At 45.6% G+C, this 19,540-nt stretch overlaps 1 protein-coding gene across 7 annotated transcripts in view; it reads right to left on the reverse strand.

The window, feature by feature from the left end:
• ATP2C1 (ATPase secretory pathway Ca2+ transporting 1) overlaps positions 1 to 19,540 on the reverse strand; it is a 912,406-nt gene that overhangs the window by 522,965 nt on the left and 369,901 nt on the right. For all 7 annotated transcript variants that reach the window (XM_078663878.1, XM_078663881.1, XM_078663880.1 and 4 more), the window contains exons 6-7: positions 17,233 to 17,294; positions 7,729 to 7,837 (exon numbers count right to left, since the gene is read on the reverse strand). In XM_078663878.1, the coding sequence (XP_078520004.1) occupies positions 7,729 to 7,837; positions 17,233 to 17,294 (171 nt within the window). The remainder of the gene's footprint in view (positions 1 to 7,728; positions 7,838 to 17,232; positions 17,295 to 19,540) is intronic.

Consider the following 19,540-nt stretch of genomic DNA (forward strand, 5'->3'; position numbering starts at 1 on the left):
CGCCGCCACCCGCAGCTCCACCACCCCGCTCCGCTGGCAATCCGCAGGTGGGGCAGGGACCCGCTGTGGCTCTTAAGGCAGAGTCTGGCTCCCGCAACCCCAGTGTCAGCGTGATGTGGGGTGGGCCTTCTCCTCAGCGCCCGTCCCCGCTCCAGCAGGCGGGCACCACCCGTCAGGGCCCGCAGTGTCTAGCCAGGTCGCACTACAGCGCGGGAGGGCAGGCACCCGGGCGGCGGGCGGCCGGCAGGGGAGGCAAGATGGCGGACAGTACCTTGGAGGAGCCCGGTCGCGGCTCAAGGGTCCAGGGCACAGCCGTCAGCAGGCAGGCGGCGGGCACAACGGGGACAGCTCTCCAGGATATCGCAGCAGCCGATCGTGGTCCCGCAGCAGGGCGTCGCAGCAGCAGGTCCGTCGGCTGTCTCCCCGCGCCAGTTGCGGCCTTGCGCCTCCGCAGAAGCCGGGGTCTCGCGTGATGTCCGCAGCCGGGCTCCAGCAACACCCCCGCCAGGGGGTCGCCTCGAAATCGGCTGCAGCTTCCCCTCCGGTCTCTGGTCTCCCGACGTGCAGTCGGCAGCTGGGGAATCCGCCGCTGGAGACCGCTCGCTCCTCCGGTGACCTCTGTAGCCCAAGGGGACACCTGCTTTGAAGACGCGCTCCGGGCGCCAGTCGCCGGGCTCAGTGACAAAATGGCGGGAGCACCCTGGCCGGTAATCGATCTGGTCACTATTCGGCCCCCGCCGGGTCTCTCTCACCGGGGCGATTTCCCCGGAGGCCACCCCCTGTCCAGGGAGCAGTTAGCAGGCAGGTTTCCCCAGAAAGCCCCCCGAATTCCGCTTATTATGGCTAAATGAGGCAGCGGGGCGACGGAGCTCGCCCGAGATGTGTCTGTTCACATCGCCGCCTTGGCCACGCCCCCCGAGTGTACGTTTTTTAATGTCACACTAATTACACGGCAGTGACTTGTGCCTAAAAGAATCGTTTAAAGTTGTTACAATACTGCACTAAGCACCTTGAAGCGACCTGAAGGTAAAGAAACACTGCAAATGTGCCACATAGTTTTGTATGTCTGTACATGAGTACGACATTTAGTCTAGGTTATTGCTTTGCATTCTGGAACTAACTTGTAGTTATGATTCTATAACGGGGTTAACTGGTCTACAAGCCCCAGAAAGCGGTGCTGAAACCTGGACTGTTCATGTAATGCCTTAAAAACCTGAGCTCTGTTTGACATGTAGGGTTTCAACATTCTTTGATCTGCCCTGCATTTTTCCCAAGGAGACTCTACAATTTGGGAGTATGCTGGAGGTATCAAATGGCTTTTCTGGGAAGCCTATCTGTTTTTAGGGGGTGTACCCAAAGTTTACGAAAGGGTTAGCATCCAATGGTTGTTGCCAGCTAAATCAGTCTCAAGGTCACAGGCCGTTTTAGGTTGAGCCTGGGCAGCGCATGCGATGCTCTGCAAGGCATGCTGTATTAGAGTATGGACTTGAAGCTCCACCCACCCTACACACACATTTTTCATTGGCTTGTGTCACAGTCGCTGTAAATGCTGGCTTCTGTTTTACTAATAGGCTTGTTAGTCCCGCCTTACCTTAATTTGTAACCTTCCATGAGGACTGGCCCTTTTACTTCAGTGGTTACACAGTATGCCTTATTTAGTCTGTAGTAAACAAAAACAATTGGCCCGACAGGTTCTATTTGAACTTCTACCCCGCCTAGTTTAATGAATTACTAGGTCGGACAACTTTTAGTTGAACAAATTATTTAGTCTGTAAGCACTATTTTCTTTAATGAGTTTCTCTGACTGCAGGCACGACATACTTTGCTGCAACAGTCTTCGCGCCATGTGCGCTTTCACATTCCAAGAAGACCGAGACAATAGCTGCCACTTTTTTCAAATTAAATAGGTCTTGTATTTACAAGAGTTTGAGCTATTGTAAATGTCAATGATTTTATTTATGTGTTAATTATCAAAGCAGATAAATAAAAGGCATGGACATTTACAATGCCAGCAGCTTAAACTCCTGCAAATGCGAGACCTATTGCACTGCAAATGCTTATTTCCTTTCTGAATGATCGCTTGCTGGTGATTGCTCTGCCTTGACGAGCTGTTCTGCCGACCGACATGGGAAATGAAGTGAATACGAAGGAAGGACTGTAACTTTGCTACTTGAGCTGCCAGAAGCTCAATGCTGCTCAATCTGACAGCTAGAGCGTGCTCCTCAGTGTGCTCTGTGGGAATACTGCAATATTCATAAAGGACATTGGAGTGGGGGGAGGGGAGGGGTTGAAGTAAGTGGCAATAACCCTTCTCCAGAGCCAGTGCTGGTCATGACCATTGACAATTTATTTTTAAAATCCTCAAAATAAACGGGATGGACAACATGAGACAGCTTCAGGATACCACAACTAAAGTGGTAAGAAGGGCACAGGACTGGAGAAAATGGTAAACCTTCACCTGATCATCTGAAAAAGCCAGCTCACATATGGATGCAATTGCTCTGAAGTCTCCCACTAATTAAAATTCGCGTTTGCTACGGAACTATGGGCTCCTATGCAGACCCTAGTGAATGATCAAAGTCTTTTTTTTCCCTTCTTTTTTTAAAATCGGTTGCGCCAATGGCAGCTGTGTAACAATACAACTTTGGTTGTACCCACAGTTAATTGAGCTCGGGAGGCGATGGTGAAAGCTTTCTAAATAGCAGACTCAGTTTTCAACCACTGCCGAAGGTCCTGATGCTATAGAACAGGATAGTATGGTTCTAATGGAACATAAATAATCTCCTCTTTCTGCAGAGGCAGAAATTCTGCCTTTTGGCTCTATTCTGATACCTCCACAAGGAGTGAGAGCACCTCAAAGTGTGAGCAGTGCCAGGAGCAAGACCTAATGAGTTTAGTAACACTTTTGGAGAGTCAGGTATGAGTTGCTTACCCTACTCGACATCAATGCTCCAGGGAGTGAACAGGTAAAGGAGGCCAATCAGGATAATACATCTTTTACATACATTTTTTTGAAACATCAATACTTAAGGAGACAGCATCAGCAAGGCTAGGGGGGAGGAACTAGCAGGGACAGAAATCTCAGAAAGCACAATTTTCCCTAGTGAGGTTATGACAGTATACATTTGATACAGTTTATCAGACTGCTGCAAAAGTATATTTAACAAAAATCTGCCCAGATTGCGGAGATTGAGAATACAAATAAAATGAAAAACAGTCTAGATATGGCTATTCGTCAATCTGAATCAAAGGCATATGCCTCTATCTACAAATTGTGAAAAGTGAGAATGAAATGCTAGAATACATGGTAGAACACTTAGAATATCTTTCATGCGGGAAATATATTTGGATTATAAGAGTTTTCATACATAACCAAATGAGATCAATACATCACTAAAACTTTATGCTTTAGTAGAAAAGTGATAATGTTAAGAATTTTGTTTCCAACATTGATCTTAATACTGAAATTCAGCCGACGCACAAAGATATATTTTGATTCTTGACAGGACCTCTCCAAACCAGGAATATTTTAGATAACTTTTTCATATAGTAAATGGTAAACTCAATCCTCACCAATAGCCACAAACCTCTACAAGTTCTTGGATATTTTGAATCAAATGGAAATCTCTAAATGCAGAGACCAATGCACAGTGAAATATAAAGCATGTGGTTTATAAAGAGGACGTTTTATATCCTTCAAAACTTAAGTTGATGTTCAGTGAATCTCTCTACAAGCGAGGAAGATAATAATTAATTACTCTCAGTAGTATAAAAAAGCCTGTCCTTAATTACCAGAGTAAACATGGCCATGGAGATTTGTGAAGGGAGTATCTATGTATGCAGTATTTCCCAGATAGTGGCTTTCCCAGATTTCTAGTATTCTAGCTTCATAATCTGCTCTACACTTTTTCATGTCTGTTTTCCTCCCTCATGACCAGGGTGCGGAACGGCCCTGCCAGTCAGTGTATAGGCAACACAGTCGCATTCCTGGGCGGGGGTAGTGGGGGTCTAAGGCACTCGGGATAAGGGAGGGTTAGAATGACATGTGGGTGGTGTCAAAAATGGGTATTGCTGTTGGGTGGTAGAATAGGGTAAAGATCGATTAGCTTTCTTAAAAATTATTGGTACAGGGCAAAGTAAGGTGAATATATTCACCACTGTGTCATAGAATGTAAATGGCGTATTGCATAACAAATGTAAAAGTAGGAGAGTTTTCCAAATAGTACAAGATCCTGGGCTCTGATATTTTACTACAAGAGATGCATACTTAAGACAGGAAACCGATTCTTGCTGTAAATAATTCATATCTGCAGAAACAATTCAATCTGAAAGTTCAGGCAGGTGAGTTGCTCAACACTCATGTATCCACACACAATATACAGTCATATCTATATATTGGCGTAACTTTGATGATACATAGGTGATTCCAAAATACAGAAGTAGAGAAAGCATAGGTGCACAAAACAAACATATTTGGGGGGGAATGGGATACAATACCATGGTAAATTGATATCTTTGCTAAAAGGAGACTTAGCCCACATCCCAAACAGAAAGGAGCCTTAAATAAAAAGTCACATCATTTAATCCACGTGCTCCAGATCAGAAAATATGTCCACACAAACCTGGTTAAATATTTTCTTCAGCTACAGCTAATTCTCTCCAGATTTGACTATTTCTTAGTTCCGCCTCAATGATGTAGAAGTTACCAAACATAGTAATTGTACCCATACATAAATAAATCAGATCACTATGATTACATTAAAACGGTAGAAATGTGAAATTGGAAGAAGAACCACACGATGGGTCTGCTATCACTCTCCACTACAAAACTCAGATTATATTGCACACATTCAAGAACAGAGGTTTTATGTTTTTACTACGAATGTTAATTATGCCCAAACACTCAGTATGTAGGAATGTACATATAGCGTATCTACTTGGTAATATCATCCAATATACAATACAGAAGCGATGCAGAAAGAGCTGGATTTTCAACAGAGATGCAGATTCTCCAAAATTAACCTCAAGAAACAGCTAGCAAGAATAAACAAAGATCACTTCTGAAAAAAATAAACAGCGTCCAGAACTATATGCCGAATGGGGACTACAAATCACATTAAGAAAAGCGGTAGCTCATAAAGAACAATATATCAGCCAAGTGAGAAGTACAGAAAGATCCTTGCAAAGCAGAAAAAACGACAAAACAGAAGATAAGGTGGGAAGACAGCACTCTTGGAAGAGGAAATTGTGCAAGCTTTCATTTCCTTTTCGGACATCCTGTACTCAAAATCAACAGTAGCTGCCCCAAAGAAAGAAGATGAATTCTGCTTTGGATTTAATTTGCCTGTAGTGACAAGAACTGGGCATAAACAGTTAATGGTAAATTACAAGTCCGTGGCTGATGCAGACATCCTTTGACTTCGTAAACTGTACGTATAAGTGGTATACTTGATCTGTGCTCAAATTTCATACATCTTTTATTGCAGCAACTCAGGCACTTTACCAGGCAATTTCAGACACAGTCATTACTAATGGTGCTCAGAGTGGAGACTTTTGCACCTACTGATGAACGAGGCAGGTCTGTATTCTTTCTCCTCTTTTGTTTTCAAGATTTATTGAACCCTTCACAAATTCAGAGGCTTATTAACAAGATTACAGGGTAGGTCTCTGACCCATTAACTAAGAAACAGAAGCGTTATGCTTATGATGTACTGGTGTTAACTTTGCATGCACAAGCTATTAATAAATGGCCAGTATTCCCGAAATATTTCTACAAACTCCCCTGGGTACAAGATGAAACTGTCTAAATGCCTGTTTCCAAAGTGAAGAGATGTCAACCTAACCCTCAGCTGGTCTGATATCTAAACGTTTCTTACATTGCCCCAGTTTACCAAATTTATTCTGGAACAATTTGGAATTTCCTTTACTGCTGAACTCACTCAATTTTCAGAATGAGAATTCAATTTTTTTTTTATTTATTCGATACACTTGGCAAGCACAATGTTCTTAAGCAATACGTCATACTACAATCAAAAGCAAAACGAATTAATTTAATACAATATCATCATTTGAAACAGTCTTTTATGAACAATAATATTCAGGATAAACTGCCTTCGTCCTTCATTTAGTTGATGTAATACATGCATCTGTGTACTCTACCAAAACTGCCAATTCTAAAAGAAACGTTGTCCCCCAGAGGGAGCCAACATCGCATTAGGAAATGTGCACCATGGCCCCTTTGAAGGACTCTAAATGCTGCAGAGTTGATGGCTGACCAAAAAATTGGGAGTGTGACGAAGTCAGTCTTGGGATGGGCTTGGAGTTCGGCAATGCCTGCACAGTTGGATCTTTACAATGTTGAATGCTATCCTGCATGGGACTGGTGAGACAGACTAGTCCGGCTTTGCCTTTTAGCGCTAATCGCAAGACTTGGAATTTTCTTAGGATGCGGAGTGAGACTTGGACTTGGTGCTGGAGCCGCCCCCATGACCTTGTGGAGGAGCAGCTACGTGACTTGGAGGGAGACCGTTGTTTCATGTATAATCTACCCTGTGTTTTGTGTTTGACAACAAAGTTGCGACTCAAAATCTATATACCACAGGTAAATATTGTGCGGATCTGTGAGAGTTACCAGTTACCTGCAGTTGAGGCGTGGCTTAAAGCTCAGGCTTTTGGGGTATAGCATGCCCTGGCCATATTGTTGAATTCCGATTATTATGGAGGGGGGTAGTCAGCTCACCCAACAAACTAACAAGTTGTGAGTGGAGATCTGTGTCGCCACTTTCACAGGAGGTACGCAAGCATGAGAACTTTGATGGCACCACCTACTGGCAGACAGGAGATATTATTTTGGGGGAGGGGAGACATGGGGGCAGGGGGAGAAAAACATGGGGGGGATGGGACGACACATATCCAGACTGGCACTTGGGGATATTCAAAAGGTGAGGAATCTGCGGTTCAAAATAACCATCAGAGTGGCTTATTTAAATTTTTAGTAAGGCCACAGTAAGTTGGCACAGTAAGCGCACCAATGGGGTAAAAGTTAAATGAGAAAAGGAGGACTGCAGTACACATTTACACTAGCCGCCACATGTCTATTGAAAAAAAGAATAAAAGGTTCAGTCTTGTGACCTATCCACCTGCAGCTTAAAACCATACTGTAAGATGTCAGAGGAGAGTGCCATGTCACGTAGAAAACATATACTTTTATGCATTAGACAAGACACCACTATGTGTGCCTTGGAGCAAAGAGGATGGGGCTTACTGTATAAAAGTGTCATATGCTAAATATGCCTCTACGGTGAACAGCTATAAGAGTGCTGTTTACAATGTAGAGGAAATATGGCATATTTTTAAGAAGAGCCCAGGCTGTGATTTAAAGTTTATTTTCACAATTCTGTTCAGGAATCCAGTTAACATTTAATTCAAAGTTCCCTTCCAATATTTAGCAAAAATGCACTTCACTTGTGAATGTAGTTTTTTTATAAGTATCTTGAAAAGGTAACCATAAAATCATAATCTGTAATGCCTGGAATCTTCATTAATAATACAATTCTGCTGGGTTACCTTTTCCCTAAGCCTTAATTAGGGGTGAATAGATAATCTACCAGTAGAGAAATGGGACTCCCATGGTAGCATGAAGGCTGGAAAAGAGTAGTCACTTGCCACATATCTACGAATTAGGAGTTGAGTTGGGAGCGAACAAATAGCCAAAAATAAAACACAAACCTCAAATAGGCGTAGATCAGCCGGTACTCTGTCTCCCACAGTCAGATATACAGTGTCACCGGGGACCAGGTCTCGAGCCAGTGTGTGCTCTACTCTTCCCTCCCGTAAACTGCAAAATACAACAATACAATGTGTCTAAGTTCACAGCTGACTGAAACACTTACCTCAGAACTTGAAAAATATAGAATTCCTAATATTTATGGTATAGTGGAGTACAATGAATTTTCATAGGGTGAATATAATCTGAGAGCGGATTCTGGAGAAAGAGTATGACAAGAAATATGGACTTCTGTAGCAGTGCAGGACTGCCAATTTTCACATCAGATCAAGCTGGAATTCACAGAAGGAAATGAACAGCTTTCACAGTAGTTTACACTACACTAAACAATTTTCAAAAATAGTACCTCTTATAACAAAGATTCAACTCAGACACAGTGATTACAAGTCATTATGGGTGATCAACCTTTAAACAGATTTTTATTTTAACAAACGTGCATCAACTCATAAATCTTTTTCCCCGAACTCATTAATATTGACCTAACGAACAAGTTACTTACCTTCGGTAATGTATTATATGGTAGAGACACTATCTAGCTGCAGATTCCGTACCTTTGAATTTCCCAGGCGTCAGGCTGGATCCGGCAACTTTTGCAGACCAATACCCCTTGCGCACACTGTTGAGTGGCTCCATTCTGATCCATATGATGTTGTTGGTGTCGTGTGCGACGGTTAGGACATTGCGGTGCCTATATAGGTGCCACCCAGACGCGCAGACATCAGTACTTTTCGTTATTTCCCATGCCAGATGCGCAGAGACAAGAAGTAACTGACGTAGTCGTGTGCAAAACTAGGGCCCTTGACCGAAGGAGCAACCCTAGCTCTTCATTAGTCCGCACAGCAGGGAGATATGGGTGGGGCTGTAAGGAATCTGCAGCTAGACAGAGTCTCTATCAGATTAGGAGTTACCAAAGGTAAGTAACTTATTCATCTGATAGAGACTTCTAGCTTCAGATTCCTTACCTTTGAATTAGATACCCAAGCTATACCATTCTGGTGGTGGGTTGCAGACCAATGCCTCAAACTATTAAGTCCTGCAGGACTGAATGGGCAAAATGCCAGTCTCTGCGGACTTGTCTAGGCAGTAATGTTTGGCAAACGTGCAATGATGCCCACGTTGCTGCCTGACACCCCGAGCCAAGGCCGTAGCCACAGTCTTTCTCCTGGTGGAATGGGCCCTTAATCCCTCAGTGGCCTGCTTCTTTGCCAGGGCCTAGCAAATCTTAATGCAAAGAATGACCCAGCGAGAGATGGTCTTTTTCTGCACTGTCTTTCCCTTCTTCGCTCCCACATAACCCACAAAGAGTTGGTTGTCCACCCGGAACTCTTTTGTGCGGTCAAGGTAGAACGACAACACTCTTTTTGGGTCCAGTCGATGGAGACGCTCCTCTTCATTAAAAGGGATGCGTGGGAGAAACAAGGTGCGCAATGTGATGGAAGGACTCAGATGGAATGGGGTCACAACTTTTGGCAAAAAAGAAGCCCGGGTGTGAAGCACCACTTTCTCTGGAAAAGACATCAGATAGGGAGGTGAGCAAGATAATGCCTGCAACTCATTCACCCTCCGGGAAGATGTAATTGCCACTAAGAAGGCTGTTTTGATGGTCAACGGCTGGAGGGGACAATTGTGTAAAGGCTCAAAGAAAGCACACATCGGGTAGTTGAGGACCAAATTAAGGTCCCACTGTGGCATAAAATGGACGTGGGTGGAAACAAAAAAAACATCCCTTTTAGAAATCTATGTACAGTAGGAGACTTAAAGAGAGAGGGCTGGTCTGGTGGCCGCAAAAAAAGCAGACAGAGCAGAAAGGTAACCCTTGAGAGTTCCCAATGCAGTGCCCTGTTTGGCAAGGGTCAGAATGAACAAAAGAACATTAGAAATAGGCAGAAAGAGGGTCAATAGATCTTTCTGTACAGTATAATACAAATTTCTGCTGACGGCAGGCGTATGCTGTCTCAGTGGAGGGACGCCTGGCGGGAAAAATAACATAGCATTCTTCGGGAGGAAGGTCAAAAACCATCAACTACTGCCACTCAATCTCCACCCATGGAGGCGCAGAGTTGACAAGTTCGGGTGGAGAACCCTCCCCTGCTGCTGCGACAGAAGATCCTCCCGAAGGGGAAGCCTGATCAGAGGATCAATGCTCATTTTCAGAAGCTCTGGATACCAGACTCTCCTTGCCCAGTCCGGACACACAAGAATTACTTGGGCCCAGTCACTCCTGATCTTCTTCATAACCATGGAAAGAAGTGGTATGGGCGGAAAGGCCTACAGCAGGCCTGAGTTCCACTTGCATTGAAAGTCACAGCTGAGCGATAGCCGCCTTAGAAACTCCTGTGTGCAGTACTGCTGACACTGTGCGTTCTCTTTGGAGGCTAACAAATCTACCCAAGGTTATCCCCACTGCTGAAAGAGACCCTGCGCCACCTCCGACTGGAGACGCCATTCGTGATTTGCTAGGCATCGATGGCTGAGTTTGTCTGGTATTCAGAGAACCTGCTGTTCCAACCATGTCCAGAGTCGCAGGGCCTCTCGACAAAAGGTCCATGACTCCACCCCGTCCTGCTTGTTGCAATACCACATGGCAGTGGTGTTGTCCGTGAACATCTGCATTAACTTCCCCTTGACAGAGGGAAGAAATGCCTTCAATGCAAACCGAATCGTTCAGAACACCAACAAATTGATGTGGATCCTCGACTCCGCCTGTAACCAGAGTCCCCTGATCACCACTCCCAGATGGCCGCCCCATCCCAGACGTGACACATCTGTTATGACTGAGATCTGGTTGGGGAAGAGAGAGGGGTCTGCTGTTGACCCAATCGCGGTTCATTAACCACCACTGCAGATCTTTCGCAGTCCCTTCCGAGATCTGAACCACATTGGTGAGATTTCCTGGAGGCTGTGCCCACTGCAGAGCCTACATACGCCACCTGGCATGCTTTACTAACAGGATGCGGGAGGCCATAATGCCCAACAGCCTCAGATTCAGTCTCATCAAAATCCAAGATGGAGGCTGAAATATCTGTATCACAGCCTGAATATCCTGGACTCGCTGCTCGGAAGGATAGACCCGAAACTGCACTGTGTCCAGAACTGCTCAGATAAAAGGGAGCGTCTGAGAAGGAGTCAGGTGTGACTTCAGCACATTTATAGAGAACCCCAGCAAATACAGGAGGTTCGCAGTAGTCTGAAGGTGGGAGACGATTGCCTGGGGCGAAGACGCCTTCAACAGCCAGTCCTAACCTGTGCAAATGAGCTGCGACCACCGCCATCACCTTGGTGAACACACAAGGGGCGCTAGTAAGCCAGAAGGGAGCAACGTAAACTGAAAGTGCTAGAGACCTACCTTGAACATCAGGTAATGCCTGTGGCCCAGCAGAATGGGGATGTGAAAATACGCATCCTGCAGGTCCAATGCTACCATCCAGTCTCCTTGGTCTAAGGCAGACAAAACCTGAGCCAGAATGAGCATCTTGAATTTCTCCTTGAGGAAGAGATTGACGGTCCAAAGATCTAAAATGGGCCATAGACCCTTATTCTTCTTCGGAATCAGAAAGTAGTGGGAATAACAGCCACTGCCTACTTCTGAATCCAGGACCTGTTCTGTAGCTCCCTTAGCCAAGAGAACTGTAACTACCTCCTGGAGCAATTTTAAATGATCCTCCGTCAGCCATTCCAGATTTGGCAGAATGAGAGGAGGGAAGGAAAGGGAAGGAAGAGAATATCCCTCCTGAATGATCGGCAAAACCCACCTGTCCGATGTTATGGACCTCCAGTGGGGGATATGATGATGGATTCTCCCGCCAACAGGAGTGGTGTGGTCTTGCACAGTCAGACCAGGAGTGCATGGAGGCTGCAGCTGCCAGGGGCAGAGTGGCCGACGACTTCCTGCTTCCATTTCTAGGCCGGAATGAACCACATCCAAGTCCTCCCACAACTTAAGAAGCCTGTGCAGGACGGTGGAAAGGATAAGGCTGACATGGCTGGAATCCCCTTCTGTTGCCACGAAAGGAGCGAAAGGTAGACTGGCCACAAGGAGTACTAGAGAGGCCCAAGGATCTGGCCGTAGCTCTAGAGTCCTGAAACCTCACTTGTGCCAAATCTGCCTTTTCCCAAAAAAGACGCCGGTCCCATCCAAGGGCGTGTCCATCAGATTTGTCTGGACATCCCCCGAGAAGCCAGTGTCCTAAGTCAGTCGTGGCGCCTCAAGCCACTGTCGTTGAAATCGATCTGCCCTGTGAATCAGTCATATCGAGACCACACCTGATGATGAATTTTGCTGCATCTCTCCCATCCTTAACAGCTTGAAAGAGCACAGCATGGGCCTCCTCCAGGACTTGTGGCAGCACTTGTGCAACAGTCTCCCAAAGGGAGTGGGAGAAACGGCCCAATAAGCATGCGGTTTTCACCGACCGCAATGCCAGGCTGGAAGAAGAAAACATTTTCTTCCCAAATGAAACCAACCTCTTGGATTCCCTATCCAGAGGGGGTGGAAGGGAATGCGCAGTGGGACGTAGAGGCATGCACCACCAAACTTTCTGGGGTGGGGTGTTGGCTGAGGAACTTTGGGTTGCCCGGAGCTGGGCAATGGCGGCGGGCGATTGTCCTTTTCACAGAAGCCACTGTGCTAGGCTTGGACCACATGCCTAGAAGGACATCACTAAGCGCTTCATTAAATGGTAAAAGGGGTTCTGAGGTGGAACCCCCAGGCTGAAGAACTTCGGTCAGGAGATTAGTCCTGACTGCAGTTCCAGTCTACGAACCTCAGCTGCCCTCTTAACCACCATGGCATAAGATGCCCCCTTCTCCATAGCTACAGTAGGTGGAGTGGGCATGCTAGTATCTGGAGTAGTTTCCAGTCCACTGGCCTCTCCAAGTTCCCAATACCAGGTCAACTGCTCCGCAGAGTCATACTGGTGATCAAGAGGGTCCATAGACCCCTCCCATTCTTCTCTCAAGCCTAGCACATCCACAAAGTGCTCAGACGACAACACACAACTCCTGAATTCAGTTGATGTTGGAATCCGCATTGAGCGACGTCATTCCGGCTCCAGCTCCATGTAATCTGGGATGAGGATGGGGCGGACGTCACCGGAGGGCACCGGCGCCACAGACTTCAGATCCGACACCGGATGAGGTCGCAGTGGCATGACCGGCGCCGGATGTGATCCGGGATCACATCCCTGATGCCCCACTGGCGCTGTGGCCGGAGCCAACATCATCAAGTCAGACCGGGCCCCTCCCGACCCCGTGGGGCCAGAAGGGTCACCAGAGGGGTCAGCCTGCTCAAATATGTGGCGCATGGCCTCGTAAAATTCTTTAATCTGAGCGGGGGTCGCTTCGGGTCTCGGAAAATGGGGAGGGGCGAAGTCGACCCTGACTCCGGCTATGCAGAACCGTGCCCAGAGCATCAGTGCTCCTTACCTCCTTCGTCGACGGATTACATCTGAGGTGAAGACAAAGTCCACTTGGACGAAAACAACTTCTTGTGCCTCTTCCCAGAGTGTCCAGACGATCTAGAGTGGAATGAAGAGGACTTTGGGCTCCGGGAGAGGTCCCGCGACCGCCTCTTCCTCGATCGGGACAAGGACCTCCACGGAGTCACGTTTGACAGTGTTGGCTGTCGGGACGCAAGGAGCTTCAAAGCCCACTCCCTCAGGGTCTTTGTAGCCATGGCAGACAGTCCGAGCACGACTTCGGATCATAGTCGCGCTCAAGACACCATAGGCATACGAGGTGGAGATCAGTGATCTACATTGTGCGGGGACAGGCCCTGCACGGCTTAAACTCAGTCTTCCTCAAAGACATCCCTCGCACACAATGCAAAAAATACAGAAGTCAACAAAATGTTGAGAAAAGGCCTGCGAAAAAGCGACAGAGGGGTAGCTCTTCCGGATCGAAGCTTAAGGCTCGGAAAGAAAAGAACTGGCGTACGCGCGCCTGTGTGGCACCTATATAGGCACCACAACGTCATAACTGACACTAACAAAGCAGATGAGGTCACGTGGAGCCGAATGGCACGCGCAAGGGGCATTGCTCAACAAAAGTTTCTGGATCCAGCCTGACACCTAGGAAATTCAAAAGGTAAGGAATCTGCAGCTAGAAGTCTATCCGATAGTTTTTTCTGAAGAACAGAGCAAGTAAAAGTATGTTACAGACCCATAAAGCTATCATTTTGATATTTAAATGTAGTAAGAATTTAGTACTAGGATTTACAGACCTTTGTTTTAGCCAAAGCCAGTCACATTGGGAGATTTATTTATTTATTTATTTATTTCCATTTATATAGCGCGTTATCACCCCACGGTCTCTAAGCGCTTGTACAAAGAGAAACCAGTCCCACAGATAGCAGATGTCAGACCTATAACACACTCCATACTTCTCGGAAAAGCATTGTTTTTAGCATTCGGCGAAAGAGCAGAAGATTAGGTTCCTTCCGAAGGTCAGTTGGAAGTTTATTCCATGCTGCAGGGAGCAGAATGGAGAAGGCACGCCCCCCGACCGTGGACAGGCGAAAGCGAGGGTTCGCCAGAAGAGTAGCTTCCGAAGATCCTACCTGGAATGTATCCAGCCAGTCTGGTTTTAATATAACTGGGCGCATTGCCATAAAGTGCCTTGTGTGAAATACACAGACCTTTAAACAATGCCCTCTGTCTGACAGGGAGCCAGTGTAGCTGATACAGGAGAGGAGACGCATGCGTTGTTCTAGGTTTCCTAAAAATCAATCTTGCTGCATCGTTCATGACCGTCTGCAACCGCGTAAGTAGTCGCTGGGGTAGCCCTACGTACAGCGCATTGCCGTAGTCCAGGCGTCCCAAAATCATGGCAGACAACGCTTCTTAAGGTGGAAAAAGACAGCAGTTGAGAGATCTTACGAATCTGTCTCAGAAGACCAACGCAAGTTCCTACGACTACAGACACCTGTTTGTTCATAGACAACGTGCTATCGATGTAAATTCCCAGGCTCTTCACCACGATTGCTGGTTCGGGTGACTTGCCCAACTCCCTGGGCCAGAAACCGGCGTTCCACGGACTGCCCTGGATGGCTATGGGCAGCACCTCGGTTTTGTCCGGGTTGATCTTCAGGGAGTTGGCAGTCATCCAATTTACTGTAAACCTTAAGATGTTATGCAACCGGGTTTGAGCACCTGGAGAGTCCTCTATTTGGATAATGATCTGCGTATCGTCAGCGTAGTTAAAAATCTGACAGTCCATCTGGTTAAGAGCTGAAATTAGTGGCTGCAGGTAGATGTTAAAAAGGAGTGGTGAGAGGGCAGAGCATTGCGGCACTCCACAGGTGATGGCCGCTGATGTTGAAACTAGGTCGGACGACTGCACCCTCTGCAATCTATCCTGCAGAAAGGAGGAGAGCCAACCTAGCGCATGCCCCCCGATACCCATGTCTCTCAAACGCGACAGCAGTTGACTATGACAAACCGTGTCAAAAGCCGCGGAGAGATCGAGTAATACCAGGGCACCAGGGATCCTCTTATCGGCTCTGCGCCTTAATTCGTCTAAAATAGACACCATCACCAACTCCGTGCTGTGATGGGCCCGAAAGCCAGCCTGATTTTGCTCTAGCAGATCATTTAACTCCAAATGCTTAGAGAGATGTGATAGCACATGTTGTTCTAAGACCTTTGCCAAGAAAGGAAGTTGGGAAATAGGTCTGAAGTTTTTAAAAAATTTTGTGTCTGCCCCTGGCTTTTTTAACAGCGGAATCAGCCGGGCCTCGTTAAACATAGCCGGAACTTGTCCAGTTTCAAGGGACTTATTAAGCAGGTGGAGGATATCCTCCTCCATTCCTGGCATAGCTAGTTTAAAGACACTTGGAGGACAGGGGTCCGCCTGGGAGCCTGATTTTACCCTCCCTATCAAGCTGGTTAACATCTCCTTCGTAATCAAGGGGATGATATTTAGAGGGTTATCCACTTTGGGCATGATAGGCTCAACTTGGAGCGAGCATTCCAAAACAGGGGTGCGCGAAATTTCTAGCAGAAGATCTTCAATTTTCTTGATGAAGAAGTCCTGGAAAAGTTGGCAGTCCTCCTGTGAGAAGTTAAGTCTCTGCTCCTTATTTTTCCTCAATTCAGAGAGTACCTTAAATCTTAGCCTATTATCTTCTACACCATAAAACCTTTCTGGTTTGGCCCTACTGTCCTGACAACATGTATCAAGTATTTCACTGGTTTGGAACAACTGCAATGTTTAGGATATGCTGAGGAAACTGAAGCTACAGCAGACTAATTTAGGAATAATCTCTGTTCCCACTGCAACATTATTCAAACCAGCAGTTCTTTGCATTAATGTTAAATATGCTATTACATTGCCGGAAAGGAACGACTCAACACTGAGTCTTCATCAGACTGGGTTATCCATATAAAGCCACAATCTAAAATAACCTAAATGGATATGTCTTTAATAAACTCTGAATCCTGCCACTCTAGTTGGGACGAAAGGGCAACTATGCTCTTCACAGATGGCCTAGTTTTTTGTGCTTTCCCAAGGAATTGCCACACTTCAATGCTGCGCATTTTGCAAACATATGGATGCATTCTGGCACCATGTCCTAGTAGAAGATGTCACCGAATCAAAGGGACAAAGGCAAATGTTTGGTAGAAATCTAAAAGACAGTTGTAAAGAGATTTTCAGTACAGACTCTTCTTGGGGGCGAGGACTGAAAAGAAGTGCAGTTCCTCAATGAATATGCAAACCAGTCATGCCCTTGCAACAATTTATTGTAGTGCTCTCAATGGAAAAAGTTCACTAAAGAATATAAAAAGAAATCCATCAAAACAAGCAACTTTTACTCAATGGGCACTTTTTAAATAGAGAACACTTTTAAGATCATTAATGTATTCCCTAGGAGCCAGAAAATGACAATCATTAGAGTAACAGGCATGACAAATGTCTATTGACCAGGAAAGATTTAAAAAAAAAAAAACACAACCACACAACTCAGAGCTAAAGTAAGTCGATAGTGCTTATGAAAGTCAGAGATTCAGAAGGACAAATCCTGGAACACCCAAAGAATCCACTGCCATCTGTGTATGAACAAATTGGTCACAAAACTAAGTAATGGGTATGGAAATAGGCAATCTGCCGAAAATGAGGTTTTCCATGAAAAAATTAAATGTACTTCTGATTTAGTTTATTTAGCCACTGCACCCGTTATTTACAAAATATTGTGTAAAGTTACAAGGAATGCCTTATTTTTAATACTGAAGTATTACTATTATTTAGGAATTACAAGAACAGAACTTCAAAAATGCATGTAGTAATAACTTCAATAGGGCATACAAGATTCCAGTAATCTGAGCAAGGAGCGGTACCTGAGAGAGTAGATGTTTGACATCTGGAAGATGAATAATAACTACATTCTAAAACAACAGGGCAGAATAGAAATGAATACCATATAATAAAAAAGGAATAAAGAGTGAACATACCAATTGCATTCTGGCGGTACAAGCTTACTCAACTCCGATAATGATTTTTCAGAGCGATACTCCTGCAATGACATGCAAATATAGGGCAATATTTATTACACAATCCTAATAAAACAGTTGAATAAGACAAATCATGATGTGATCACTAAAAAAGCCAGCATGTGAAACGTCCATATGTTTAACCCCGTCGCTGCTAGGCCACCCCCCAAATTTAGATGAAAAAAGCACTTTTTTCTCAAATTTTTGTGTGGGAAAGTTCGGGAATCTGCGTGGATCCACAAATTTCCTGCCAGCCAGCGATCCCCCAGGTCTCCCGATAAAAATGGAACCTCACTCGAGTGGGTGGGTCAAGTACCCGCGACAGGCAAGGGCCCAAAACGTATTGAGGAGACAAAGAAAACTGGGTGGGGGCATTGGCATGCCCATCTTGGGCAACCTCCATCCCTAAATTCATTAGGGGGAAAATCCTTGGCGTCTAGTGGGCTTTCAGCCATCAGGGGGTGAGGGGTGGGCAGAAAAGACGGTACTTTTGCGGTGGGGAGGGTAGGAGCATTGGCATGCCCATATTGGGCAGCCCCCACCCCCAATTAGAATTAGAAAAAAGAAAACAAGTTACTTACCTGTAACTTTGGTTCCCCAGTATTGGTAACTTTCATAGATTCCCATGCTTTAGTATCATTTCCCGTCGTCGGAATGGGAGTCTCGGTAACAAAAATAACATAGCAGTAGGTACAAAAGAGAAAGAAAAAGGCCTAGGCCTCATTCCCTTTTGTAGCATATTTTGTAAAAGAGACCAAACTAAGCATCAGCCAATCAGAAGAGCCTCACCCAATAGAACCCTCCTGAAGGAACCTCAGAGCCTCAGATTTTCGTAGCCGTTGTGTAACAGTAACCACATCTGCTGAAGGCTGAGCTTTCCTCGGAGAGGAGAGTGGGCGCATGGGAATCTATGAAAGTTACCAATACTGGGGACCCAAAGTTACAGGTAAGTAACTTGTTTTCTTGCCCCAGTATTGGAACCTTCATAGATTCCCATGCTTTTGTATCAGAGTAGCCAGCAGTAAACCATAAAGCACATTTTGTGGCACAAACATGTACATATGTATATGAATACCTCAGTATATATATATACTTTCATAAGCGAATAAGGAATTACACATAGGAAAAAATCATTAGTACCAACATTAGAGACAAAATGTGCAGAAAAAAGATGGAGGGATAGTAAGGAAAGCTCACCAATTAGTGGAAGAGTTTCCTCAGGACTGCTTGGCCCACAGCCGTTTCTTCCTGCATCAAGGACTCCAAGCAGTAATGCTTCGTAAAGGTGTGCACGCTGCTCCAAGTCGCAGCTCTACAAATGTCTCCGATGTGCACCCCCGCAAAGAGAGCTGTAGATGAAGCAACGGATCTTGTGTGCTCTAATCCTGCTGTTCAGCGTTTTTACCCGCTGCTGAATGGCAATATGGAATAGCACTGGAAATCCATCTTGCAATACTTTGCTTTGACAGAGGAAGTCCCTTGCGCGGACCACCAAATGCAATAAATAATTGTGTAGACTTCCGAAACCCTTTGGTGCAATCCAAATAAAATTTTAAGCACCGCTGCACATCCAGAGAATGGAGTGACTTCTCCGCTGGAGTGGAAGGGTGAGGAAAGAAAGATTTGAGAATCACAGGTTCGTTTAGGTGAAAGTCCGAAGGTACTTTAGGAATGAACTTTGGATTAGTTCGTAAGATCACTGTATTCCTTTTGAACTGTAGAAAAGAGTCCTGTATTATGAGAGCCTGCAATTCCCAAATGCGTCTTGCCGGTGTGAGGGCGAGAAGGAGAGCCAATTTCCATGAAATAAATGTCATGTCTGCTCGATGTTTTGGTTCAAAGAGATCTTACATGAATTGTTGGAGAACCAAATTCATTAGCCAAGTGGGAGGCGGAGGCCTCAATGGGGGAAAGATTCGAATAATCGATTGAGAAATTGTTTAATTATCCTTGAGGACCACAGAGAAGGTCCAGACGCAGAACGCCTGTAGCGAGAAATAGCTGCCAAGTGAACCTTTATGGATGAATGAGCCAGTCCTGTCTTAGCCAAAGACAACAGATCGGGCAGAAGTTGATGAGGTTGAGAAGATAAAGGGTCAACCCCTTCCTTCCTGCACCAAATGCAAAATCTCTTCCATTTGAAACGGTAAGTCTTATTCGTGGAAGGAGCTCGAGCTTGGGAGAGAATCTCTTATTTCATTTGAAATGGGAAGGTTCATGAATTCTTGCTGCTCAGGAGCCATGCCGTCAGGTGCAATGAATCTGGATC

Source organism: Lissotriton helveticus, chromosome 10 (genome assembly GCF_964261635.1).
Source record: "Lissotriton helveticus chromosome 10, aLisHel1.1, whole genome shotgun sequence".
Classification (NCBI taxonomy): Eukaryota; Metazoa; Chordata; class Amphibia; order Caudata; family Salamandridae; genus Lissotriton; species Lissotriton helveticus.